The 27,252-nt window shown below is 38.2% G+C and overlaps 1 protein-coding gene across 6 annotated transcripts in view; it reads right to left on the bottom strand.

Moving 5' to 3' along the window:
- Window positions 1-9,492: 9,492 nt before the first annotated feature.
- Window positions 9,493-27,252, bottom strand: part of SOX6 (SRY-box transcription factor 6) — a 322,923-nt gene continuing 305,163 nt past the window's right edge. For all 6 annotated transcript variants that reach the window (XM_065682941.1, XM_065682940.1, XM_065682945.1 and 3 more), the window contains exons 14-15: window positions 25,475-25,691; window positions 9,493-16,467 (exon numbers count right to left, since the gene is read on the bottom strand). In XM_065682941.1, the coding sequence (XP_065539013.1) occupies window positions 16,164-16,467; window positions 25,475-25,691 (521 nt within the window). In that variant the 3' untranslated portion in view covers window positions 9,493-16,163. The remainder of the gene's footprint in view (window positions 16,468-25,474; window positions 25,692-27,252) is intronic.

The following is a 27,252-nucleotide window of genomic DNA, read 5'->3' as shown; positions in this document are numbered from 1 at the left end:
TCCACATATCAAAGATAAATTTCCCCTGCATTTAATTATGAGTTGCATTAAACTTCACTACCACAACATATACTGGTAGAAGTAGTATTGCCATCATATATAAAGTCAGAGGAGCATGCATTTCTAATAACAGTAATAAAAGGAACAGATACCATTATAATCTATTGTGAAAAAAAGCAAAATAAACCCACCTAATAAAGCAGTTTACTGAGGAAAAAAACTCACAATAACCCAAGGACAGAATATTAAAAGCACCAGCTTACACTACATAAACTGAACAACCCAGGACACAGGGTTCACCTAAGATGCCATAGATTTCAGAAACAGCAGTGGAAGGTTTTGGCAGTGCTTGTAGTAAAGCCTTCTAGTTGCACAGATGTAAGCCTTCCTTCCACAAGATCAAAAAGCAGAGTTCTACCTCTTTTATGTAAAACAGGTGCAATACCTTCTTAAGGTTCTTGCGTGTGTGAGATCCTTATGTGGAACAATGGAGTCTTCCAAGGAGGGAGGGGTCTTAGCTAAACAGAGATTTGAGACACCTCTGGCAACATTTCAGGTCCCCAGGTGTGTCTCCTTCCTCACTCACATCCACCTGGTCAGCACACAAGACAGATTGAGGGGGTTTTCACCTTTCTGAAAAGCTGTCAATGTAGTAAGACAAGGACAGATTGGGCTCACTTGAACTTTAAAATACCAGGTATGTAGTGCCATCCCAATACCAAGAAGCAAACCCCAATAATGGCAAGTCGAGCATTGTGCTGCTTGCAATCCCTGCTGAAGCAAGCCTTGCCATTCTTCACTGTTTGACAACTATGCAGGTACCTGGGCCCTGCTTTACGCATGTCCAGCCTTGGATTTACCATGACAGCTGGCTTTGGTGAAGCCAATGTACGAAACATTCCCAAGCCACTGGTGGTGCAGTTAGCTTGTTCATTCATCATCCAGTCCTACATTTTCAATATAAAAAAATCTGACTGGAAAGTTCTGGAAGACAGGTAAGAATAGTTGGAAACAAAAACCAAAACCATAAGAATTCCCACCTTTGCTCTAATGTGAGAGTCCTGCTAAACCAATGTTTAACAGGGTAGGAAGGTAGAAGCAGCAAAAGTTCTCATTCTAATGCATCTCTAGCAGTCACATTATTCACTGATTAGCTGGCATGTTTATCTTTAAAAAGAAACTATAAAAGGAATCACAGACAAAAATGACATTTTATGAAAAAGAAGAAAGTGAGAACGAGTTCCCATTTCTGATATTCTGTCACATTTCACTGTAGTGAGCAACATCAGCTCATTATTGATAGACCACTAATTTACCAGGGTTTTTGTTTTTTTTTTTTCTTTTGCAGTGTAGCAAGCCAGGCTTAAAGTGACTCTCTGAAATCATCAAGCAACCCTAGACCTTAGTATGCAGTGGAATTTTGTGCTCTGTGGAAGAAAGTAGAAACATTGCAAACTAAGAAAAGCCACTTCCAAAAGCTGAGAACTCAAAGAGCTTACTGTTCATTTTCTAAAAAACATCAAGCATCTTAAGGCTGGGATCTTCAAAGGGGCCTAAGAGAATTAAGTACTTCTGAATGTACTGCACTTCAGTGGTATTTAAATACCTCTATTTTCAAGGCTGCCCAGAAAAATTTAAGGTGGGACTTTTACTTTTAATTTACCATTCTCAAACTTGCTGCCTTATTTTCAGTGGGCACTGCGAGACATAACATAGGTTCCTCAGTCAAAGCCTTACAGGGTATCAGGAATTTACTACTGTTGTGGCGGTTACAGGACTAGAACTTCTCTTAGCAATTTTTCAGTTTTGTTTTTCAGTCATTTGTACTGTAAATTACTGACTCTCTTGCACTGGAAGGAAAAAAATGGAAGCACAAGAAGAATACACCATTCAGAAATACAAGCAGATGAAATTCCTGATTAACATGAGGTAAAATCCCAACATCCATTACCCTAACAAGAGCCCCATTTCCCATTTGCACTTTTAAAAAACAAACAAACAAAAGTGTGAGAAATTACACATCTGTTCCCACCAACAGCAGTAAAAGCTAGGAACAGGCTTGCACCCAGAGAGGTACATTTTGGGTGCCAATATTATATTAATTACATTAAAAATGGAAAAGCAGAAACCCTTCTGCCTTCTTCATTTAGCTCATAACCACTTTTTTCCTATTTTTTCTAGAAAATGAGTGTTTTTCCATTTAAAAGGTGAGAGCCACTCTGTAGTTACAAGTGGTACTTTTTGACTTTCTTAATACAACCCTGTGGCTACAATTAACACAACGGATAAATAGCAGATCAAATTAAGGTCTGATCCTGTTTTACTTATAGGTGCAATCCTTGCAATAAATTGCAGGTTAAGCTGTTGGAGGTAAATGAGTAGAGATGGAAAGCATGATCTATGATGCCTGAATTTTAAGTGTTCAGACATTTAAAGCAAGTGTGTGAGAGACTATAAGCAAATATCCAGACAGAAAATTTCAATTATTTTTTTATTTCTCTATATGAGCTATTTAAATAGCTGACTTTAATCCTTCACATGGGAATATTATTTTCAAAAGAGGAAAAAGAACATATTTTTTCTTCTCATTATTTCAGAGTGCTTTGTGTTCATTTCACAACTTCATTGTCTTTGTAGTTTGAGGAATAAGGAAATGCAGACTCTTGCCATGTATGGTCTTATTGTTGTGGAAATCCACTATTTCACCCGCATAATAATGAATAAATAACTGAACCAATCATAAGTCCTTCACAACCTGCGACTCTTACAGGCATCTTAAAACTGCATACTGTCTGATCTATTTCGTTTGCAATTCAATCACAAACTCCTTGCAGTATAAAAATCAAAACATTGTAAAAGAAGTGTATACTGTCTTTAAGGGTGATTAGTCCAAGGATTTTTACAAAGGGATTAAATCAAGGAAGGTAGCTTCATGAATCATTATCTGGGGCATATAGTATTTAATATGGATCCTTAGATTGTATCTAGAAAAATAGTGTGCACATACTGCCAAGTGCCAAACCAACTATCCACTTCCTGTACCATGAGTGGGAGCAGGACATCTGGGAAAAAAAAAAAAAAAAAAGAATAACCAGATAATCATTCACTGTCCTTTATATCATAAGGGATGACCAAACAATATATTTTTGTAATTTCGCTCTTCCTACTCATCAGAGAAATTATCAAAAGAGACAGTGAGATCTTCCACATTCTCCATCACAGCCTTTTCCAATCCCCCTGTTTTGTAGGGTTTTTACTATGGTTGCCCTGTTATGCTACAGCACTTATTTCCTTCTGGTTTTGGTTTTTAGTTTCTTGTTTTTTTCCCATTAAACTTCAGAGAACGCGGTTAAGAAAACACAGAAATATACTCTAACTTCCACAATTTCTTTCTACCATGCATGAGAAAGACAGAACAGTACAAATTATTAGCCCTCGATATCCCAGATAATCTTCAATCAATGAGTGAAGATTGCTTCAATGAGCAACCTTCACACAGGCCAGGTCTGTCCCATGAGACCAGAAGTTCACACCAGCTAGGGGCAGTTTGCCCATTTGGCCCCTTGCATCAGCTCACAAGAATCACTTGTGTGGTGGAGCCTTATGGGCAGGACCCATACCTGTTCTGCTCAGACTGCATCACCACCAGCCTAAGGGTCATGTTGAAAGGGGGTAACTACATTTAAGACAGATTTGTCAGTGGCAAAGGCTATAATAGGAAAAATGTAGACTGCATCAAAATCTAAAGTTGTAAGGTTGGGCGTTAAATTTTCTCCAACTGTTCATCCTCTACGATTACTGAATTACACAAGGAAGAAAAACTAAGCTTTCAAACTCCCATTCCGAGGTCTTTCTGAAGGCACCAAGCAGCACCATGAGAGTCACAACACTCGGTGTGCACTCCACACACCCCTTCCGGGTGACACAAACCCTCCTCAGCCTCTCCCAGGAGGCTGCCCATAGCTCCAGCCACCGAGCGCCAGCACCCACGGCTGATGTTCTGGAGTAAGTGCTTGAACCACCACCTGCTTCCCTTCAGATCAAACCAAGCCAAGCTTCACCCGTTCGAGGAGACCTGAAGAGGCCGGGAGGGTGCCAGGGCCGGGGGTGCATTGAAGGCTGCGTTGCGCCGTCTTTCCCCGCAGTCTCTCCTGCAGGAGGCTGGGGAGCGGGACGGCAGCGGCACCAGGCGCGGGCGGCAGCCCTCCCGCCGGGCAGGCGCTGCGGCTGGGGACGCCGTTACTAACGGCTCGCCGCCCAGGGCTCGCGTGGGGCGAGCGGCCGTCACTGAGGGAAGGAGGCTGGTGGCGCCCGCACGGCTGCCGTTACAGGCCGCGCGGAGGGACACGGGCAGGGACCCCGCCGTGTGGGGGCTCGATGTGCACCTGTACGCTGCCGCGCGGCCGTGGTGTGCGTTCGTCTGCGGCAGCTCTGCTGTGGTTACTGGTCTGTGACGGTGCCAGAGAGAAACGTTCCAACCGCGTGTTGGGCCACGAACTGGGTAGCAAAGACCTGCGGGTATTACAGCTGGCTGAACTTTGCAGTCTTGCTGCCCACTGCAACAGTCTTCCCCACAGGCCATGGGAGTAGTTGGTGAACTTAATAATTATATCTAATTACAGAATGGTTTGGGTTGAAAAGGACCTCAAGATCATCTAGTTCCACCCTCTCTGCCACGGGCAGAGAGAACTTCCACTAGACCAGATAGCTCAAAGCCCCATCTAGCCTGGCCTTGAACACTGCCAGGGATGGGGCAGACACAGCTTCTCTGGGCAACCTGTGCCAGGGCCTCACCATCCTCACAGTAAAGAACTTCTTCCTGTTATCTAGTCTAACTCTACCCTCTTTCAGTTTAAACCCATTCCCTACATGCTGTTGTAAAAGTCCCTCTCCAGATTTCTTGTAGGCCCTCTTTAGGTACTGAAAGGCCTCCCTTCATGGGAGGTCTTCATGCAGCCTTCTCTTCTCCTGGCTGAACAACCCCAGCTCCTTCAGCCTGTCCTCATAGAAAAGGTGCTCCAGCTCTCTGACCATCTTTGTGGTCTCCTCTAGGCTCACTGCAATAGGTCCATGTATTTCTTATGTAATCTGCTCATAATTTTGTAATGTTAGTGGTCCACCTTAAATAACTGCAAAATTCTAAGTACAGCAAATGATCATTAAACAATTTGTCATAGGATAAAGAGCCATTTTTTATAAACTATTACACATGTATGCATGGGAGAAGTGAAGCAATGCCATTCTTAGTACAGTTACTACAGCTCAGGAAAATAGCATAATGTGAATATTCATACTTATTTGTTTTCTTTGAAATTAGCCCTTTCTTCCTTAAAATAACTTAAAGCTGCTAGGATATGTAGTGCTTCTTTCCTGTAGTTAGAGTCATATAAAATCAGTGGAGCGTAAGGGGTATTTAGCAGGCTTCTGTTCACAGGAGAAACCATACAGATAAGATAATGTACTCCACCTATCCCTCGCTTTTTCTTTCAATCCATATTGTAGTTGTCAAAACTGGAAGACCTTGAGAGTCTCTTGAGTCACACTCCTCAAAATACATAGTTTGTACCTAAAAGTTTACCCAAAGCTCTTCTTCCCACATGATCTCTCAGTTTGTGGCAGAAGACTTGCATTTGGGTGGAGTGGGAATGGGGGTTGGGGGATTTCTTTTTCCCTCTGCAGCACTTACCCTTTGGTTTCCCAGCAGCTGCAGCCATTCTGGTGGAATGAACCCCATCTTGCATCAAGTGTGGATTTCCTGGTGTTTGAATAAAAGATACTTCATTGTGATTAGTAATTTGATCATTAAAATCTCCAGATTTTCTGAATTAAATCTGTTAAGTTTTAACCAGATCCTGCAAAAAATGGGAGAAGGTTAGCATGGTAAATGCTTTAGATCATATGATGGACTTGGCAATTCAGTTAAACATAGACTGTTTTGATTCTCTGATTTGTTTACGTTAAAAAGAAACCAACAAACAAATAGGGCTGTTGCAGAACTCCTCATCAAGGCCCTTCATTGGAAGGCTGCAAACTTTATTGCTAATTTGCCTCCAGTCACTTTATCCACCAAAATACCACACCATGTTCCTGACTAGGAAAGGGCTGTACAGTTTAGAAGCCCAACACAATGACACCAAATGACACTAAATGCTGAAGAATATGAGAACGAGCCACAGATGTTGAGCAGGCTCTAGTGCTCTCAGTAGCTACCATCTCTTATTGCCACTGTTGAAAGTAAAACTACCAGGCCAGATGGACTAGTAATCAAGTTACTAGGACAGTTACTGTGGTTTCAATTTTGTAGTTTATCTGTGACTAATTGGTTGTGAACACACAGTAGGTCTAAAGACACTGTTAGCCATCATGGGGTCTTGGTGGCAGAGATGCCTTTCCACTGCTGATTGTAGTGCCTTGCAGGCTAGGGTCCTGCTGCGTGGCTCTGGATCGTGGTACAATAGTTATACTTCCTGATTTCCAAATATAAATGAGTGGCCTGACTTAGAAAGGAACTTAGTCCTATGGCTGAAGTGTGAGGTACCTAATTCATAAAATTAAAGCTGGATGTTGTTGCAGTAATTCAACAGTCAGGGGACGGTAGGGGGTGATATTTCACATTTACAGTTTTTTGAGCTTACATCCCATTTTTGAAACCTTATTTGAGATGATTAGTTGGTTTCTCCACAAATCCTGCTAGTAGCTAATTAACCAGAAGACTGGCAAGAAAATACCCAAATAATCAATATGCATTTCTTTTGCAATTTGATTATTTGAGGAGAGTTATTTTAAGCTCTAATAACTACCTTTCTTCTTACTGGGTGATCCTTTGCTGATGACCTGCTACAGCAACCAGACCTCTAAGTAGGTTTTAATACAAGTACAGAAGCTTTTAAAGTCTGTGGTGTCAAAGTAAATTAAAGTGTTTCTAAGTAGTTCTTAATACAAGTGACCGCAGTGATTTCTACAGGGCAATTATGTTTTACTGTGTCAATCACCCAATAGGCATTAATATAAAACAGAATGGCGCTGAAGAAGTTTGGTATGGACTGTCATGTCAAGAACCCAAATGCTAACCTGCACTGGCCTTGATATTATTAGAACTACTAAGGGTCAGATTCTAATTTATCTACAGATTTAACAGTCCTCCATTGTAGTGGGTCTTGATACAATTAAGCAATAATAGATGACAGGAAGGATACTTCCTGTCAGTTAATGACCAGTGGCAGTATTTGAAGGCCCTTAACCCAGCTAGTCATTAGCTGCTCAGAGACACAACCTGGAGCTCATATTTTCTATTGTAAACCATATATTAAAGAAATAAGTCAGCTACGACATTTCTCCCCTTCCTCCGGTCCCCATACCATGCAACCTGCTGCTATTGGGCTACTATGGTAGCAGTTAATTGCCACAGGAAAATCATGGTGCAAGCAGCCAGTAAGGAGACCATCGTGCCAAACCTTGTAATCCTGAAACCCCCTGCAATTCTGAAGCTGAGGTGAGTCCTAAGGGTTCCAGGAGAACCTGCGGTTTGTGAGCAGTTTGTGTTCTGAGGCTGCATTTCAGTGCTTAGCCAGGAGAAATTCATCCGAGGGAAGGAGAATGCACCCGAGCAGCAGGAGCACCTTAATTCTCATCTTGGTTGTGCTCTGTCACTTGTTTGGTGCCAGAGAAGTGGCTTGGCTTCCAGTGTGGTAGATCCTTCCTGTGATGACTGGAATAACAACAGCAACTTAGGAGGCCAAGAGGCTTATTTATTACTCATCCAACAATGTGCTGCCTTTCCCTTGCAGTGACCAGATGAATACCTTGTATTGTTAGTAAAATTTCTGAAGGCTGATGGTCATTTAGAGTGACAACAAGGCTAGCTCAGGGAAGCCAGCACAACCAAGTTGGTCAGAGGTGATGTCTTCCAGGGAAAGAAACCCGGCAGTGCCTGTGCATGGCCACCCATCTGTCCTGGACACGCTACTTCTCTTGTCACCAGGAACAACACATGTGCTGCTCTGCAGTCTCTAACACATAGCCTTTTCCAGAAGATTGTTTGTTTTATGTGAGGAGACAGCACCTTGTCTTGCATAGTAATTTGTTTGGTTTTTTTTTGGATTGACATCTACAAGTGCCAAACATTTTATCTTTTACTGTTGCAAGAATCAGTGACTTTTTGTATGTCACTCCTCAGTTTGTTTTAAATTGTACTAGTGTAACAACCCAACTGATACCATCAGTGTTTCCTAGATTACTGATCAATATTCTCAGCTGCAGAATCAGCAAGAAAAGAAGACAAATCATATGGTAGGAGGTGTGGGAGGAAAACAGAGGAAAAGCTGAAATTTGGATTACATAAGTTGACTTTAATGGAGCAATATGAAAATACAGCAGCAGAATATTGGACCCCATTTCAGATGTGTCATATGAAAGTAGAATTCAGGTCCAGTGACATGGTGCTACACATCCAGGTGCCTTTGACCTTAGTAGCTTAAGCTGGACTGAGTGATCTAGTGCCTAAATCTATTTTCAAATTTATGGTATGGCCATGGCCACATTTTGTCAAACTGTTATCAATTCAGTAGCAGAAATACATGGGTTTTTGCTGCCTCCTTCTCAGGACCACTTTAGGGCTTCAGTTTGAATGAATAACTAGTTGATTGCTTACCGGAAACCAAGCTTAAACCTCACAAGTCAATATTTATGTATTTATCTGTTGTAACATGTTGGTCAGCAACTTCATTACATCCACTTTTGACCCTTAAGTATTTCATCACATAGATTCATAATGCGGTATGTCATTTTTAATAATGTTATGTATGATGCTCTCTCCAGGGAAGTAAGGATTCTTTCCCACATACATGTTTCAGGGTGGTTTGTACAATAACTGAAACGAGACTGAAATCTGATGTAATGCGCTATCAAAATGTTCTATTACATTTCCGTTACAGTACAGTACACTTCAATGTAATTTTTTCTTTTCCTGTGAGAACCATGACTAATTACTAAGTTAAAAGCCAATCATAATACCCAAATGGCAGCAGTTTACAGACATGGCAATATGGCAACTATAGGGCTTTTTGTTGTCAACTTTGGTTAGTTTGTTTAATGTTATATGCAGCGGAAAAAGGGAATGCAAAGAAAGAAGAAACGTGAAAACCACTTTGTCTCATTTCTACTCAATAAAAATCCATCTGAGATTATGTTGCTACCAACAGCACTTCCTGCTTACAAAATTGACAGTACTCAGTGAATATTATCAAATTAGGTTGGTTATTATGTCTTTGACAGCATATGGTGTTAATGGATTTCAGAGGCTGATAAATGCATTTGTAGAATAGAAAGGCCTGTGGAAAACCTAACAGCTGGAAGATTCAGTTGCTAACTTTAAAGGCCAGCTGAACAGGCCTGGTTGCATTTTCCTGTCCATCAACTCATCATGGTCAATCCTTAATGCTAATTTCAATGCAATGATAAGGGATGCATAGAAGAAGTCAAACACACATCTCATAAAACAAAATTTATCTTTAATTTGTAAGTGTCAACAGCAGTACAAAAGATGGAGTGATGGTGAATAGATTAAGGGTAGAGAGGACAGTCTTGAGGTAAATGAGCATAAATAGGCAGTCTTATAGACACTCCCCTGAGGGGTCTAAACCCCTATCATGGCATATACTGTATCACCCAAGGATGACATGTTTAACATATCAGGAAAGCACCTTGTGCAAAAAAAAACCCAACAAAACAAACCAAAACAAAGAAAAAAAAACACCCGAAACATGTAGGTAAGGTGCCAACATACACCAGTACATACTGTATATGAACAGTGTCTCTCAATTTTGTCTTTTCCATTAATAACTGAGGCAGAGGAGGAGAAGACTCTTAAAAGTACCACTGAAAGATTATTTAATATTTAATTTACCTCACGTCAATACTGCACAACAAAATCCAAGAAGTCTGTTTATGCAATGAAGCAGAGCTAAGAATAACTATTCTCTTTGTTAAATTGAGAACAGATTTTTTTTTTAAATCAGTATCCTTAGCAAACTTTTTTCTTTTTTTTTCTTTTTTTTTTTTTTTTTTTTTTTACGGTATCAAGAGGAGAGTGTGAGATGTGATGGCAACCTTTAAGTTCATTTAAAAACTTTACACTGGACTGTACAAGATTTTTTTTGATAAACTATTTACATTTTCAGACTTTAAAACATATTCAAAGCAGCAATAGACACTAGTTCTTCCTCTAAACGCCCAAATAATTACCGGCCATGGGCCCAGGTAGGTACCTGCATTGTATATAGAATTTCTACAAAGAAAACCTGCCCATTAAATTAGCCAGTGGGTGTCCAACGAGCAGCCCTCACCATTAAGAGCTGCACCCACAGTGTTGCTATAGGAATCAAAGCATAGTACCTTGACAAGAGAGTCTCAGTTGTCCCAATAGCTCTACACAAACTTTACAATTTGAAACAGCAGCTAGCATGTCAGTCCAGCATGTCAGTGAATTGTGCTGATTAAATTAACATAGAGTACAATCTCACAATATACATCACAAACAAATTACAATGTCAGGAAATAAGAGTTACAGTAAGATAAGTTATGTAGTAACAGCTTATAAGCTTGTCTTAATGTAATAAAAAAATTTTTACATGGGAAATACAATAATGAATGAACATAAATGCTAAGCATTCTAGTTTGCTACAAGCTGAAGAAGGGTACAAGAAAAAAAACCACATTGCTTTCTAGAAAGCAAAACACAAATGACAACGGAAGACAAACGGAGAATGCACACTAGCAGGTCTGCAATGTGCAGCATACAAACAGTTAAATATTTGCACATTCCCCATACTCCAAGAGCACCAAGGACCTCACTTGTGGTTTTTAGAAAGCGGAAATTACAAAGCAAGCCATGTCACTAAGTTGCTTTATAGCTTTCATATTGCCATAAATAACAATTTGATAAGTTTTCCTCTAGCCCAGTTCACCCCATCCCACCCCCTTTTTACCCAGCGTGTGAAATCTCAGAATATTTCTTTGTCATCATCTCCATCAAATCTGGTAGTTAAAAAAGGGGGATGGATTAAAATTAAATGCATTTGTGTATGCATTTTTTTCCTCCTGTGGCAGGACATTACAGGATATCAAAAATGTAGTTTGATCTTAGAAAAATCATATATATTAATGGGTTATATGAAAAAAAGGCAGGAGGTTGGGGGAGGTTTTTTTAAAAGGAAAAAGTGTTTTATAAAAGATCAAATGAGATCATATAGTATTATTCTTTTAAAAGAACATGCTTAAGTGCCAACTTGAATCTTAAAAAAGCATGCAAAAAACCAAGGGTCCAAGCTCATTCACTAACATCTCATCAAAACATGAAGAACTCTATTATACATTCTGCTGGCTGCATCTCCAGTGCAGTTGTTCACACCATGGCCCTGGCTCAGCAATTTTGCCCTGCTTAACGCCAATGCTTTACTGGTCCTTATGACCACCATGGAAGTACTAGCAATGCTTAACATTAAGCAGGTAGATAAGTGTTTTGCTGGGGGAGGATAGGGGTGTTAATCTTGTAGTATGTTTTGCTAGGAAATGATTTTGTAATGCCATGCCTTTGATATGACCAAAACACAAAACCAGAAATCCAACCCAGAGAGAGGACTATCTTTTAGATTGCATTGAAAAGTGGTTGTGTTTGTACTAAGAACAGGAACTATCCCCAGCTGACTGCTGTACACTTTGCGCAGGGTATCATATTTATTGTGACTAAAGTTGTCATTTGGCATTCCCATCCCAGAGCAATCCCATCTTTTGCCCTCCCCCTGTCTCATGCTGCACCTGAGTACACTGATTTAGGAGCACATTGTAATCCCATGTATTGTCAGCAGGCGGTTTCACAAGCTAAATGGTGATGCCCAAACATACACGCAGACGAGAATTGGGCCACTTCGTCAGTCATTTCTCCATGTAAACCTGTACCCTGGAAAGCAGTTCTGTTTCCATTAGGACTTCTATCTTCCATTTTTATGAAATATGAAGTGAACTATTTGAGGTGGTATCAGACTGTTTTGGGAGTGTTCTTCTCTTGAAAATAAGTATTTTATAATTTTCCAAAAAGAAAATATATTGTATCTGTTAATTAAATAAGCCGTCCACAGAGAAAATAGTATTACTATATTTGTGCATTACCTGAATGGAGTTGTTACTTTTTTCAGTCAGAATTATTAAGAGGGGCTGAAACAAAATGCTTAAAGACAATTCCGCAAGTCCTCTTTGTATATTGTGTGAACAATTTCCCCTGGTACAGCTCAATATGACAATAACATGATTTAATGAAAGTAGGAAATAAAGGTTTGATATTATTAAGTCTTGCCTTCACTGCAAGGGCCATCTTGGGTATGATAACCTTCCAGGGATATGCTTTTGACTTCCAATTTAGGAAGTTATTCTTGTTAGGAAGTAAAATATCTCATCAGTTTTACTTGGATTCAGAAGACTAATTGTGTTTCCTATCAGAAATTCGGTATGTTTAATGTATCAACTTTCTAAAAAAGAAAAAAGTATTCTGTGTTTCTGGAATACACTATTAAAAATCAGTGAGAGCACAAGTGAGGCGTCTTGCTGTCCCAGCTACAGGTCCACAATACTGCGCTCACACTGCGGGTGTAAATTCAGCATCTACATGAGGTACAGTGACTTGTCAGCATTTAATATGGACCAACATACACTGATATAGAACAAAAGTAAATACATAACTTATACTTCACTAAGTATCCATGAACAAAAAATAAAATTCTATTTCCTATGTTATATTTACACAATTTAAAAAGATTCTAAAATGAGATGGTAAATTCATTAAAAACTTTGTTTTGAGCTCCGATTAATAAAGTACTGTTGGTTTTATCCTTATGATTGTCCTTTCTTGATTTCTACTGACATTTTAGAGCCAACGTCGGCTAATAAATAGAATAAAATGCTCACAGGCACGATTCGGATTCAAATATGTTCCTCCCACTCTCCCAGCCAATAAATGCAATTTTTACCAGCTGGCAATTCCTGAACAGCCAGTCATTTTCAAGAATGTGGCTTTAACATACAGAGCATCAGCACTGAGGCAGGGCTGGAGCTAAAACAAAGTGTTCATACATACATGTATTTTGCATAAATAAATGAAATAACAAGACATAAAAATGACTCAAATCCGGCAACTGTGAGGCAGGCCCACACGAGTCGAAACAGATGACTTTTGTTCATGTAGTTTTCGTACAACAGTTTCACATTAGTCAGAAGTGATAAAAAATACCATTTATATCCAGTGCTTATAACACTTACGAAACAACATCTGTGAGTGTGTGTTTTTTTGTACTACAAGCAAAATCAAGTTTCAGTCCTAAAGAACAGTCCTTTGTTCTCCACAAGCCTGCAGAATATTATTTTGGCATGGTCATAAAATTTAAAAAAATTAACCAACTAATCTAAATGTTTGCCTTTGTGCAAAAAAAAAAAAAAAAAAATTACATAAAATACAATGCTAGCAGTACAGCATTCTACCTATGCAACAAAAACAGAGAAAGAAAGAGCAAGAGAAAGAAAGTGACATGGCGGGGGGGGGGGGGGGGGGGGGGGGAGGGAGAAATAATTCTAACTGGAGAATTATGTAAGACATTAATAAATAGTCATTATTTTAGGAAATAATGGTATCCTCCCCCCGCATCTGAGTTGAATGAATTAAAACCAGTTCAAATTCCCAAGCGATAATAACAAAAACCCACTTTCTATCAGTACCTTAACCAGCTTAAAGAGGGCGCTCACCAGCTAACGACACAGCATATGCCTTTAAAGTCTTGGCTAGACCAGTTTATTGCTTATTAGACATGGACTCAGAACACATTTAAATAAATATTAAAAATATAGCATTTTGTTCCAAATTACAAAATGGTCAGAGAAATTTGACCATTGTGTTTCTATGCCATTTTCTTTATAAATTGTCCAATAATTGAACAATCCTTTGTCTTGAGGGCTGTCTTGCACACAGAAATGTGATTCCTACAGTGGCAGCAATGGCTATCTCTGCCCAAATAGGTATTAGTGGGACTATGAGGAAACTGACTGCTCCCAATACAGCATCTTGTCATTGCAGCTTACATGAATTTCTGTGAGAGAGGATGATAGCACAAGGATAACCAGCATTAACACTGCTTTCATTTTCTGGGCCCTAAAAAAGCCTGTTCACCTCTGTAGGAAGATTCCCACAGACTTCAAGAGGAGCTGCTCTATGCCCACTCATACCTCTCAGCCTGAGTCTGAATTTATCACCAATGTGCTGAACATATCCAATGCAAAATAAAAGCTGAGAGAGTTGAGGAACTTCAGTTTCAGCACATGTATCATCAGGCCCATTGAATCTGCATATACATATATATATACAGTGATGTATTTGTGAACAGGAGTGGAGTATGAGGGAAAAAAATAAAGGCAATTTCTTCTCTGTCTCTGAAATGCAATAAATTTGCAGTCTTTGATTTTCTGTCTCTTGTGTATTTCCCAGATTTTTCTCCAGCAATTGCATTGTTTCTAGTGGCAATGCAAATACAAATTTTAGTTTCTATAGCACCTTGCATCCAAAGATCCCAAAGCACTTGACAAGCATTCATCAATATCTGGCGCACATTCCCACATGACTAGTATTTTCCCAGCTTTGCAAGTCAGGTATTTTTGTGGCTTTCGCTCCCCCATCAGAAGTCTCACATGTAAATCACTACGTAAATACTTAAGGTAGCAAACAGTTCCTTCAGGTGACAATAGGAACATGATATACAGAGCTATGATTCACTGCAGGATTCTACAGGCCCTAAAAGTTCATCATAGTTGATTTTACATCTGTCTTTGCTGTCCCAGTATAGGGGTTTATATCTATAAACACAATTCTTTAGGAATATTGGTACTCTATGTACATATAAAAGAACTCACTTTATTTTGCATTACATATAGCAGAGTGTCTCCAAGTGCTCCTTGAACATACAGTGTTACAGGGACAACTGAATTTCTCATTCATAAATGTCATGATCATTTTAGTAGCAGGTGCACTTTTATTTTCATATCCCTGTGTAATTTAGGGGAGGAGAAAGAAGGCGTTCTTTGAAATATCAATAAGGAATTGTAAGTGTAATGCCACCAACAGTACTTTTAAAAATAAGTATTAAGTATTTGGACCCTTGACATTCTGGAATGAATAAATTATTTAAAAGAATATGTGTTAAGACTGAATGCAAGGGTTAAAAGCGAAAGGGTAGAGAATGTAATCAGAGGTGGCCTCACACTGCTAAGACAGGCCTGTCCATAGCTGGTGATCGCTCTTTTGTGCTTACTTAAAATGTCACACTAATGGCACATCAAGAGGCAAAAGCAATTGGGCACATGCACTATGGCAACCATATTCACTACTTAAGAATATCCTGTCTCCAGATTCCTGAGTACTTTACCATATTCTGGAAAAAATTAGGTTTTATATATAATTTTTTTTAAGATGCCAAAGGATTGTCTAAGACTTTACAGTGTCTCCTTTAAGACTTTCTTTTTTTAAATGTTAAGATTCAAAAGTTATGAAAAGTTTGGCACATCAGAAGTTCAGCTATACATATGGAAAAAAAATGGAATTCAGAGACTATTTTTTTAAAGACAAGCTATGATGCACAGATGTGCACACTTGTGGACTTGTTCTGTTTCACAATATGAAATCTGCAGTTTTTGTTTTCTAAAATAATCCAGAATAAAAACACATTCACAACCTGTAGGCTGGCACAGCATACCTGAGTGAGAATGTATAACCCCCATCTAAAACAGTAACTTAAACCTTTATCAGCATCCAAACGGAAAAAAGACAGAAGGTAAGACTTGTAAGACAGCTATTGATTCATATAAGTTTTCAAGTCCTGATGTCTGATATTTAATATATGTCTTCATCTAAATTTAAAAAAAAAATCCAACAAAACAACAAAACAAAACAAAACAAAGTTCATGAAAAATTAGGGAAACAATCTGTCTCACACATTAAGAAACATTTAAGACCATTCTGCTGATGTAACTGTAGGAGCCACACATGCATTCAGGCTCTTTAAGAACTTTTGTTCAAAAAAAACCCCAAAAAATCCAGATGAGTCTGAGTAGTTTAATTCTGTGAACACTCCTCAGTTGGCACTGACTGCCTCATGGGCTTCGTTTTCACTACTATAGTCTGATTTGGGATCATCCTCATAGTCCTCGTACATTTCTATTTCATCCTCTCCATTTATCATTTCATTTCCAGCAAGGCTTCCGCTGTCCGTCTTCATACCATAAGTGCTCTGAATGACAGGGATGCTGGGCTCAGGGCTGGCAGAGGTGCTTGAGCAATCTGATGTCATCTGAGGTGATGGCGTGGTAGTCGCCATGGTAATAGCACCAGGATAGACAACCCCCGTTCCTGTGGTGATTGGAATTTGAGGCTGTTGTCTGGAAGGAAAAACGAGAGGGGAACATGATTTCCTGTGCTCAGAGGAGGGAAAATCTACAATTCCAAATGAAAGAAAAGCGTGTAGTTTCCTAGAAAGCATGCATGTATTCCTCTAGGGTTCGCAGTTAGGTCCCTTATGGTATTGTTTCCTCTTAGCGCCCCGCAAGGACAACTGGTGATTAAACTGTTCAGTAACTAGCAGATGTTGATTCTTTGATACATTTTGTGTGTTTGTTTAAAACATACTGCAAACTAGCACTTGGACAGAGATCATCAAAAGGCTTTGGGCATGCATGTGATGCCTGACTGCTACTGTAGATATCATGCACCAAAATCTAAATCCTCCGAACACCTGACAAGAGCTTCTGTTAGTGAGGGGACCTCAAAATTACCTTTAAGTACCTAAAATGGCAGACAGGTGACTAAGTAACTTAAATTTACTGTTTAAGTGCTAGGTAGACTCCTACATCACTTAGAAAGGCTTTTGATGTTTTATTGCTGGCTTCTGATTTTTATTTATATCCATGATCAGAATGCCATTTATTCTTCAGGATTTAATGTGTAAGACTGAGATTTTTAAGCAAAAAAAAAAACCCTATTTTTTTCTATGTTAACAGACGGTCTACAGAAATTAAGATTTTCTCCTGAGCACCTGATGTCAGATCTGATTTATTTTGACAATGCAAATACATGGGAAGACTCAATTAAGGATGTACTGTCTCTATTTTTGACACATCTTACCTTCTGGTATTTAACTTTGCACTACATGATGTTGCCTTTTTCATGTGTATATGATTTTAAGCATACTGGAACAATATCACAAACTAAAATAGGCTTATATCACTGCCAGTCATATTCAACACATGCTTTACTGTAAGCATGTACTAACTGATGCAGTGTCTCTTCTTACAGTGATGTATGTATATTCAAATGCTTTGCTGTGTGAAGGTTAGGTTGCTGAACCTGTTCTACGGTCAAGCCCTTACTGGCTACAAATTAATTAAATCTACATCTTACATTTAGGTTAATTAACTAATAACATACTTTCTATATTAAAATACTCATACAAATATTCTCATATTATTTCTGGATCATTACCTTTAGTAAAGCTAAGAGAAAGAGAAGGGATGTTACTCGTCTGAAGGAAGAGAATCTCCATAGTACTTTAGATGCAACATTGAATGAATATACTTCAGCACCAGCATTACCTCTAAGTGCCCTGGAAGATCCTGGTTTAGTATTGACTAGTTACTGAACTTAGATGCCTATCTGCGTAATCTGTTTAAAGGATCATAGATTTCAATGTATTCCCAATCATCTTTAGAGCAATATTGACCAGATTAATTAGACAACTATTATATCATTTTAGCATGAGAAACAGTGTCAAGTTTATTTGAATAGTCTAATGAATTTAACTTCTTGACCACTGTGTCATTCTATGCTAAAATTCAAAAGGACATTCCATAAGCCAGTCTCTTACAAATCCATAATCACTGGCTAAATCATACACAAAGTAATGTAAGGCTTATTGACAAGACCCGTAATGTTGAGTCTTCATTGTTCTTTGATCAAATTCTAATATTGATAAATATTGCACTACAGAGTGAAACCAGAGTCTTTCAAGTTTGAGAACTAATACTGACAGTCAAATCATGAACACACTGTGTAAGATAATATTAAAATAGCATGTAGCTCTGTCATTGCTGGTACTGCTAGCCTGATTCTTAAAGCCTCTGCACAGCTTGAGAAATTTGAACATCTGTTGTATAAGTATGGTACACCTGGCTAGCAGCAAGCAAAAATATTGCAGTAGTTCATTTGACACAGTCATTATACTCCTGTTTGCAAATGATGATTTGCAGATGATTTACAAACAGCTAGGAATTTTTCACTAAATTTTCACTTTTTTAATGGTCTGGTAAATGTTCTGTGAAAACAATTTTCAACCAATGCATTTGCTTGCAAGCGATTTTCTGCAAATATCTTTCAATACTTTATCCATAAAATTGAACACCTACATCTCATGGGAACATTTCTGTTTTAGGATTGCATATTATCAGGAGTATAAACTATTACTGTTAAAACCCCACATTTATCTCCTCCACAACTTTAAGGCACAGAAAACATTCACTTTGATGACTCTTTCCACAAAGCAAAGGAAAAAGAAACCCACATACGATCACAGCAAAATTCTACATAGTTGTCACTGGATCGCTTAATTCTCTCTAATCTGCCCATCTAACAAATTCTGATACTAATATTTTTCTAGTATTTCCTAGAATAAGTAAATTCACAAAACACAGCATCCCAAATCATTCATCAAAGAACACCACAATATTAATGCCAAAAGATGTTCTGAGAAAAGTTGTTTTTACAACTCTTCCAGTAAGAGTTATAGAATATACTCAGAAAATAATTGAGTGTAAGCTGTTCTTGCATTATAGAGGATGCTAGGGATTGGGACCCTACTATCCACTGCTATCCCTCCTCCCAGAATATTTGCATTTTTCAGAAGCAAATTGCCTTTTTATAAGTAGCAAGAAGGAAAAAAAAATCTGTGTTGCACAGGGCTGTGAGGGTGTCTTGATAAAATGATGGTTGTCAGTGTTTAAGCCCTAAAGGACAGACTGCATTAAAAAAATCAGATATTCTTTCAAATGCTTATTAACTCAGAAAACCCCTTTTGTATAGCCACTTTTCAATGGGACAGGGTATATTTGTCCAACTACCACTCATTTCAAAGTCTAAGGAGAGCAGGTCATCTGAGCATAATAAAGCAGAATTTAGAGAGATACCTTTTCCTTAAGAATACACCAGAAGCATGGCAAACTGTATAATGAATCTAACTGGTAAAGATCTTGATCAGTGTGACAGCAAACTTAAAGGCTCAATGAATTCATCATTCATAAATGCAGTTCTTTTTTATATATTAAACAAAAATCAGACATGGTGTGCATGCGTGCTGGTGGATGGGTAGTAACTGTGAGCTTTAAATTACCTGTATCTCACTGTGGAATAGTAAACACATGGCACCACCTAAATGGGAAGTGTTCTCACATTGCTATCCTTTCCCTAGCACAAATTTGCTAGCACTTAAACATGGGCACCCCCACACCTCCAGTAACTGGACACCTATTTCTCACTCAAGCATTTTTATTATTTAAAGCTGATCAGGTTGTCAGTGTATATTCTGCTCAAGCTGCTGCATTACATCACAGAAAGCCTTATTTTAAGATATAATAAACTGTATGGATGGCATATGTTACTGGACATGAGTGTTACCATTTTCTAAATAGTTACATTTTAAAAGATGGGGAAGGAGAAAGAAATCAGACCATTTATTTGAATTCTAATCACTCTCCCTGAATGACTCTGACAAATTTTTTTTTTTTTGTATTTTTGGGTGTTTTTTTTTTTTTGCTTGTGCGTTGGTTTTGTTGGGTTTTTTGTTTTTGTTTTTTTTGTGGGTGTTTTTGGTTTTTTTTTTTTGTTCTGGTTTGATTTTTTTTTTTTTTTTAAAGCATTCGCTTCAATGGCATTTTTTTATAATATTAAATTCCATGTTTAATCCTTGTATCTAGCTAGATTTTTGCCTTTCCTAAGACCCTAGAGTAAGGAGATAAAAGCATACTTATTGCAAGCTACAGGTTACAATTCAGCTTAGTTGCAAGCAGCTAAAGCAACAATGTGTTCTACCTGGTTAAGATTTCCAGAAGCCAACATTAATCGTTTTATCTCTTCAGATCTGTGAGGAATGGTGACACATGGCTACGTACCCTGTCTTCAAACACACCTGACTCCACCATCTCCTCTTTCCCAAAGCAATCCTTATGTGTCCAGTTACTACAGGCTGTTTGCCTCTCTGCTCTGCATCACTGCTAACATGTCTGTCCATTCTGGGGCCAAAGATGTGGCCCAAAATAGTTAGGTAAATATAAAAAAGGAGGTAACATGAAAATTCTTAGACCAGTTGACCTGCTCACAAGTTCATGGCATTAATCTTTGGATTTTCCTGGAGAACACTCCACTTCTGACTTTTGCAAAACTAGCTAAACATTTAAACTGGCAAATTACAATTGTTTTCTGGTCCCTTCCCAACTATTTTCTGACAGCCCTTTAAGTGATTGAAGCAAAATCAATTGCATTAAAGAAAATGCTTATGTGTTACACACTCCTGAAACTTACATTCCTATAAGGAATGAAATAACAGTAAATCTCACAAAAGCACCCATTGTGTACTACTTTAAGTTCAAGCTACAGCAGTATAATATTACAACCTTATTCAAAACTGTAGTCTAGCAACATTCAGACTATGTGTGTACAGTAGTTATAAACACTATAAAGGCTTTATTCTAAACATCTTGCACTGGTAAAACACACACAAAGAGTTACTGCTTACATAGTTCTTTAGAGAGATGTATATATCATATACTTGTATTCAGAGTGTATTGGATTGTAAAACTGAGAATTGAATTATTTTTGTAAGACAAAGCAACAAAAGACAGAGTCTTAAAATGTCTGAATTTATGTTTTATATATGATCTGTCTGTTAGCTTACATTTATTTATTCATTATAAAAAAAGTACTATTGAAGATAAATTGTAAATCACTTGAAGTCTGTTCAGGGATTAATTTACACTGAAGTTATCATTCACAACTTTCCATTACTAATTTTATTGTTAAAAATAACTCAATTACTTTAAAGACATAGCTGGCTTCAGATTCAGCTTCCACTAGATTAAAACCAGCAATTTTTTAATATACTCTGCATTAAACATGAATTATTTCTGTATATTATCTGCCTCATTTGGAACAATATTCATTCATGTAGGGATGCAATAGAAAGCCTACACACAGTTTAAGTTCAAATCTGTTCTTTAAAATATTTGCCAGTTCCTAGATTTTTGAGCTGATCTATCACATATATGACATTTATTTCAGAATATTAATTTCCTGTCTGATTCATTTCAAGAAATTTTCACTAATTCAATACTTTGGAAGCTTTTCTTTAAAAATCAGAACAGAACTTGGCCATTTGTTACCTTATTTCTCTATTTTATTTTAAAGCCTGGCTAGCTTGTATATTGAGATTCTTTAAACAACCTCTGTGCGTCTTACTAATATTTATCATGAATGAGTCTCACTGAACTAAGCAGTATGAGAATTTTTTGCATCTTAAAAGTTCAAGCAGTGTAAAACACTTTCTATGTTGGGGTGGGAGGGTGGTGGTGTTCTAGTTGTACACATTGCAGAATTATTCTTTGCTAGCCAATGGCTCACCCACAGGGATCTGACTGGAGCTAGCCTTTAATGGGCTGCTTAAGCCATAAATTTACAGTTAGTAAAAGAAAACACGAAACACAAAAAAAGAAAGAACATAATTCCTGCTATTTGTATTTTCCTCTAGCTACCTGTTTTGAAGGTTTACCTTTCTCTTCACACATCTCCTATTTATCTTTTCATTCTGTGATGGTTTTTTTGTTGTTTGTTTTTCTGTTTCAGCATACCCATTCCCAACATAATCTTAAAAAAAAAAAACAAACAAAAAAAGGGAGAGAAAACCAGCAGGACTTCAAGCAGTACGAAGCACTTGGCACTAGACTCGTTTGAGTCTCTTTTGGACTTTTGTTCTCTCTCTTACAATGAAATATTTACTGCATAGAGTATATTCAACCCTAAACCCCACATTTGTCTCCTATTTCATTGTGAAAACGAAACTGCACTTCAACTCTCAAGTTTGAAGAATGGCTTATGCTGCTTGTTCCATCAAAACTGTGGAAAAACGATGGGTGTAGAAGGTCAGCTAGGAAAACTGTTCCAGCCGATGCCTTATGTGATATTTACCTTAAACACAAGGAAGAGTAAGTTTGAGAAGTTGACAGGCTCAATTACCATATTTCACTTAATTATAATGCAATTAGGATGAAATGTTGCTTTTTATTACTCAGTAAACTATTGTGCTGAAATAAATTATGCCATGTTTTATGTTTCAGTTAAAAACAAAACAAAACAAAACAGACACCCCCCCTCCCCCCCAATCAAAAAAAAAAAAAGAACCCTACCCTAGTCTGGTTTTTTTTCTGGGGGTTTTTTCACCTTTTTTGGTTGGTCTCTTCCAAGAATTTTGTTTTGATTTTTTTTTCCTTGAGGGAAAAGGGAATTGGGGCAACAGTGGGAAATCGCAGGAAAGCATGAAATATTTTTTTAAATCCTATCCTGTGTTTCCTCATTATCAAAACTTATATTCTTATTGAACTGCAACATGGATCTCATTTTACCTTCACTGAATGTATCCATTAGACTTCATACTCCCCCCCCCCATTTTTTTCATAACTAAGTGCACAGAGTCAGTTTACTCTTTACTTTAAAACTTCTACATGGATAGAGCATGGTACAGAGGACTTAACATAAGTATGAATTAGAACCAGTCCTTTTAAGAAAATGATGAAATTCTCATGGTCTTTCTGATCATACTGTTTGATATATGAGAAAGATGCTAAGATGCTACACTTAGGTTACATCAGCAGTTAAATTTCAAATAGTTTTCATTCTTTTCTTTTTCTTCTTCTTTTTTTTTTTTTTTTTTTAATTCACAATATCACCCTTTAAGTAGGCACTTTTAGGAGTTTATTGAATCTTTTTTCCATATTCACCTCCATATTTAGCCACCACTTCCAAAGTGTAACAATGCTACTGCTTAATACTGTTTTGAATTAGCAAACAATTCTCAAATTGTCCAGACTGCTGTTTCGGCATTTCTTTAGCATTTCTTGTCTAGATGTGATTTAGTCTGTCAATCTGCTTTGGAAGACGTAAGATAGAGTTTCATTCCTTCGATATGAATGTAATTTGTGATGTCTAATATAAATTCAGATTTCCATTTAGAGATCTATGCATATTTTTAATGGAAGCCTATTAGTAAACAATTTTGCTTACAGTGAAGCATAAAAAACAATGTCAAAACTATAGAGTGCAAGGCTATTTCAAGATACCAGAAACACTTCTATTTACTGATTGAAGAAAAAGCCCACATTGTTACCACAAAATAATTGACTGCAACAGGAGTTCTGCATCCCAAGCCAAAAATGAGGGCACATAATCGATGTCAAGGTCAATTATCTGGTGGTGAAGCACTCAACAAAAGGAGACTATTGTGATTAAAGAAATAAGCAGAACATTGTGAATTTGGAAAGCCTGGCACTGGAGATAGCTTTTAGACTCTTTGCAAACCACCAGAAACATTGTGTTAGAGCACTGAGCATCACAGATTAATTCATAGAAAAACAGGAGACAGAAATCAGTTATGGTGCAGTTGTTTCACTGGACTTTTGTTATCTTTAGCCTGTAGATCTTTCATTGTGCTGCTTTTTCTGCTGAAGACTAGAAGAAATGCTGCTAAAAACCACACAGTTTTTAAAACTGTGCCAGGACCTTTTTGAGCCATGTATTCCAAGTTGCAAATCTAATCACTCTATCTATGCGTTACTTGAAAGACACTTCTTAAAACACACATTTTTAAAATCTATTTTTCCACAGTTTGATATATAACAAAATTCCTAATAGCCTGATGCTATGATAGTGGAGTTCCTCAGGGGTCGGTGCTGGGACCGGTGCTGTTTAATATTTTCATCAATGACCTGGATGAGGGAACTGAGTGCACCCTCAGCAAGTTTGCTGATGACACAAAACTGGGAGGAGTGGCTGACACACCAGAGGACTGTGCTGCCATTCAGCGAGACCTGGACAGGCTGGAGAGTTGGGCGGGGAGAAACTTGATGAAATTTAACAAGGGCAAGTGTAGAGTCTTGCATCTGGGGAAGAACAACCCCATGTACCAGTACAGGTTGGGGGTTGACCTGCTGGAAAGTAGTGAAGGGGAAAGGGACCTGGGGGTCCTGGTGGATAGGAGGATGACCATGAGCCAGCAATGTGCTCTTGTGGCCAAGAAGGCAAATGGCATCTTAGGGTGCATTAGAAAGGGAGTGGTTAGTAGGTCAAGAGAGGTTCTCCTCCCCCTCTACTCAGCCTTGGTGAGGCCGCATCTGGAATATTGTGTCCAGTTCTGGGCCCCTCAATTCAAGAAGGACAGGGAATTGCTTGAAGGAGTCCAGCGCAGAGCCACAAAGATGATTAAGGGAGTGGAACATCTCCCTTATGAGGAGAGGCTGAGGGAGCTGGGTCTCTTTAGCTTGGAGAAGAGGAGACTGAGGGGTGACCTCATCAATGTTTACAAATATGTAAAGGGTAGGTGTCAGGATGATGGAGCTAGGCTTTTTTCAGTGATATCCAGTGATAGGACAAGGGGCAATGGGTGTAAACTGGAGCATAGGAAGTTCCACGTTAACATCAGGAAGAACTTCTTTACTGTAAGAGTGACAGAACACTGGAACAGGTTGCCCAGGGGGGTTGTGGAGTCTCCTACACTGGAGATATTCAAGGCCCGCCTGGACAAGTTCCTGTGTGATGTACTGTAGGTTACCCTGCTCTTGCAGGGGGGTTGGACTAGATGATCTTTTTAGGTCCCTTCCAACCCTTGGGATTCTGTGATTCTGTGATATCATTCATCCATGTGTGTTCCTAACATGACTGCTACTACTCCTGTCCCTTTTCTCTTTCCTGCGTCTCCTGACTCATTCTATGTGGGAATAGTCTTTTGTGTTTTTCTCTTTCTTCTTGTCTTAATTTAGGAAATTATCCTAGAGTCATTACTAACCCAGAATGGATTAGCTTTCTAATAACTCACAAAAGACATGGTTCAAACCTTTCAGGCTAATGGGAAACAATTTCTTTCTACTTCAAAGAATTCCATAATCAGTCTCATAATCAGCATTTAGTGACAAGCTGATAGCTCCATATTCCACGATGTTTCTTATGTTTTTAATAAGGTTTCGCAGGTTCAAATACTTACCTTCTAAATTACATTAGTCAGTGACTTAAACAGATAAGTCTATTTGTTTTCAAACAGTATGTTCTCTCTTTGAAAACAATTACAACAATAGTACTCACCCTACGGTAAAAAACTGCCTCATCTCCTGTCTTCGAGACCTCATCAGTTGTTTGTATTCACCAATACGCAATTTCTTTCCATCAACAATGCAGGTACGTTTTGGTCGAGGTTTGTATTTGTAATTAGGATACTTTTCTAGGTGGATTTTACTTAGCCGTGCCTGCTCTTCATAGTAAGGTTGTTTCTCTTGATTTGACATGGACTTCCAGCGAGATCCTGTTAACACAAAACATTATCAAGTGTTTTACATGTACATACTTCAACATGCCTTTTCCTCATAATAAACAAATTTTAAATAATTAAATAAACTGATTTGAATTTACATCAGATAGCACATACATTGGGATGCACAATCTGAGACACATTAAAAGAACCCTGACTTTCGGATATTGCTACAGATCAAACATATGTGAATCTCTATTAAATAGGTACACTTAAAGTCAATAGTTACTTCTGAATATATCAGCCCCATGCTGAAAAACAGACTATTTAATTTTTTACAATATGAGCATTAATCTGTGAATAATTCTATACCTTTGTAATACCACACACAGTATTATGGTTAAATAAGTTCTACAACTATACTTTCGCTGTTAAAAGCTTAACACATTGCCTGGGGATGCATGCTTCTTTGATAGTTTTATGAGGATTTGGTTTATAGACTCCTACTAATAGATATTAATACCTTGCTATGTAGCAAAAACAAAAATCAAAACCTTAGAGATGCAACAAAATTATGAAAAATCCTTTGCTGTCTGTGTGTCTTATATTTACTAATCTTATAAGCTTGGCAAATGTGCTGGTTTTGCCTATGATAAAGTTACTTTTCTTCATAGTAGCTAGTATGGGCTTTGTTTTGGATTTGTGCTAAAAACAGTGTTGATAACACAGGCATACTTTCCTTCTTGCTGAGCAGTGGTTATGCAAAGCCAAGCCCTTTCCTGCTCCTCACCCCACCCCACCAGTGAGGAGGCTGGGGGTGCACAAGGAGCTGGGAGGGGACACAGCCAGGATAACTGACCCCAGCTGACCAAAAGGATATGCCATACCCTATGGCATCACATTCAGCATATAAAGCTGGGGGAGGAAGAAGAAAGGGAGGGGATGTTGAGAGTGATGGCATTTGTCTTCACAATTAACTGTTCCATGCGATGGAACCCTGCTTTCCTGGAGATGGCTGGACACCTGCCTGCCCATGGGAAGCAGAGAATTAATTTCTTAGTTTGCTTTGCTTGTGCATGCAGCTTTTCTTTTACCAGTTAAACTGTCTTTACCTCAACCCGTGACTTCTCTCACTTTTACCAGTACTCTTCCCCATTCAACCAAGAGACAAGTTAGTGGCTGTGTGGTGCTTAGTTGCCAGCTGGGGTTATACGACAGCATATTATTGGCACCTTACTATATTTTAAATCCTATTATGGATATTATCTTCTAGCCAGATATAATAAATGCACATGACTGTACTGAGAAAGTTACATTTAACAAACTTGTATTTTTAAAAAAGGAAAGACAGAAAGCACACTGTAATGATGTAGACCACTTCAGGTACTAAAAAGTCTCATTGAAAGCTGCACCAATTAAAAAGTTAAAAAGCAGTGTACACAGGAAGAGCAGAAAGTATTCAGATTTCTTGTATTGTTTATAAGGAGCTATCTAAACACTTGAATAGAGAAGGGATTTTTTTTTTCCTCCTTTTTTCCAAGGGATGAGAAATGCAGAAAATAGCTTTTTGGTGTCTTTTAGATGAACAAAACGATTACAGCTGTGGTAAGCATGG

The sequence above is a fragment of the Lathamus discolor genome, chromosome 6 (genome assembly GCF_037157495.1).
Source record: "Lathamus discolor isolate bLatDis1 chromosome 6, bLatDis1.hap1, whole genome shotgun sequence".
Lineage (NCBI taxonomy): Eukaryota > Metazoa > Chordata > Aves > Psittaciformes > Psittacidae > Lathamus > Lathamus discolor.
This window is presented reverse-complemented; position numbering and strand designations above follow the sequence as displayed.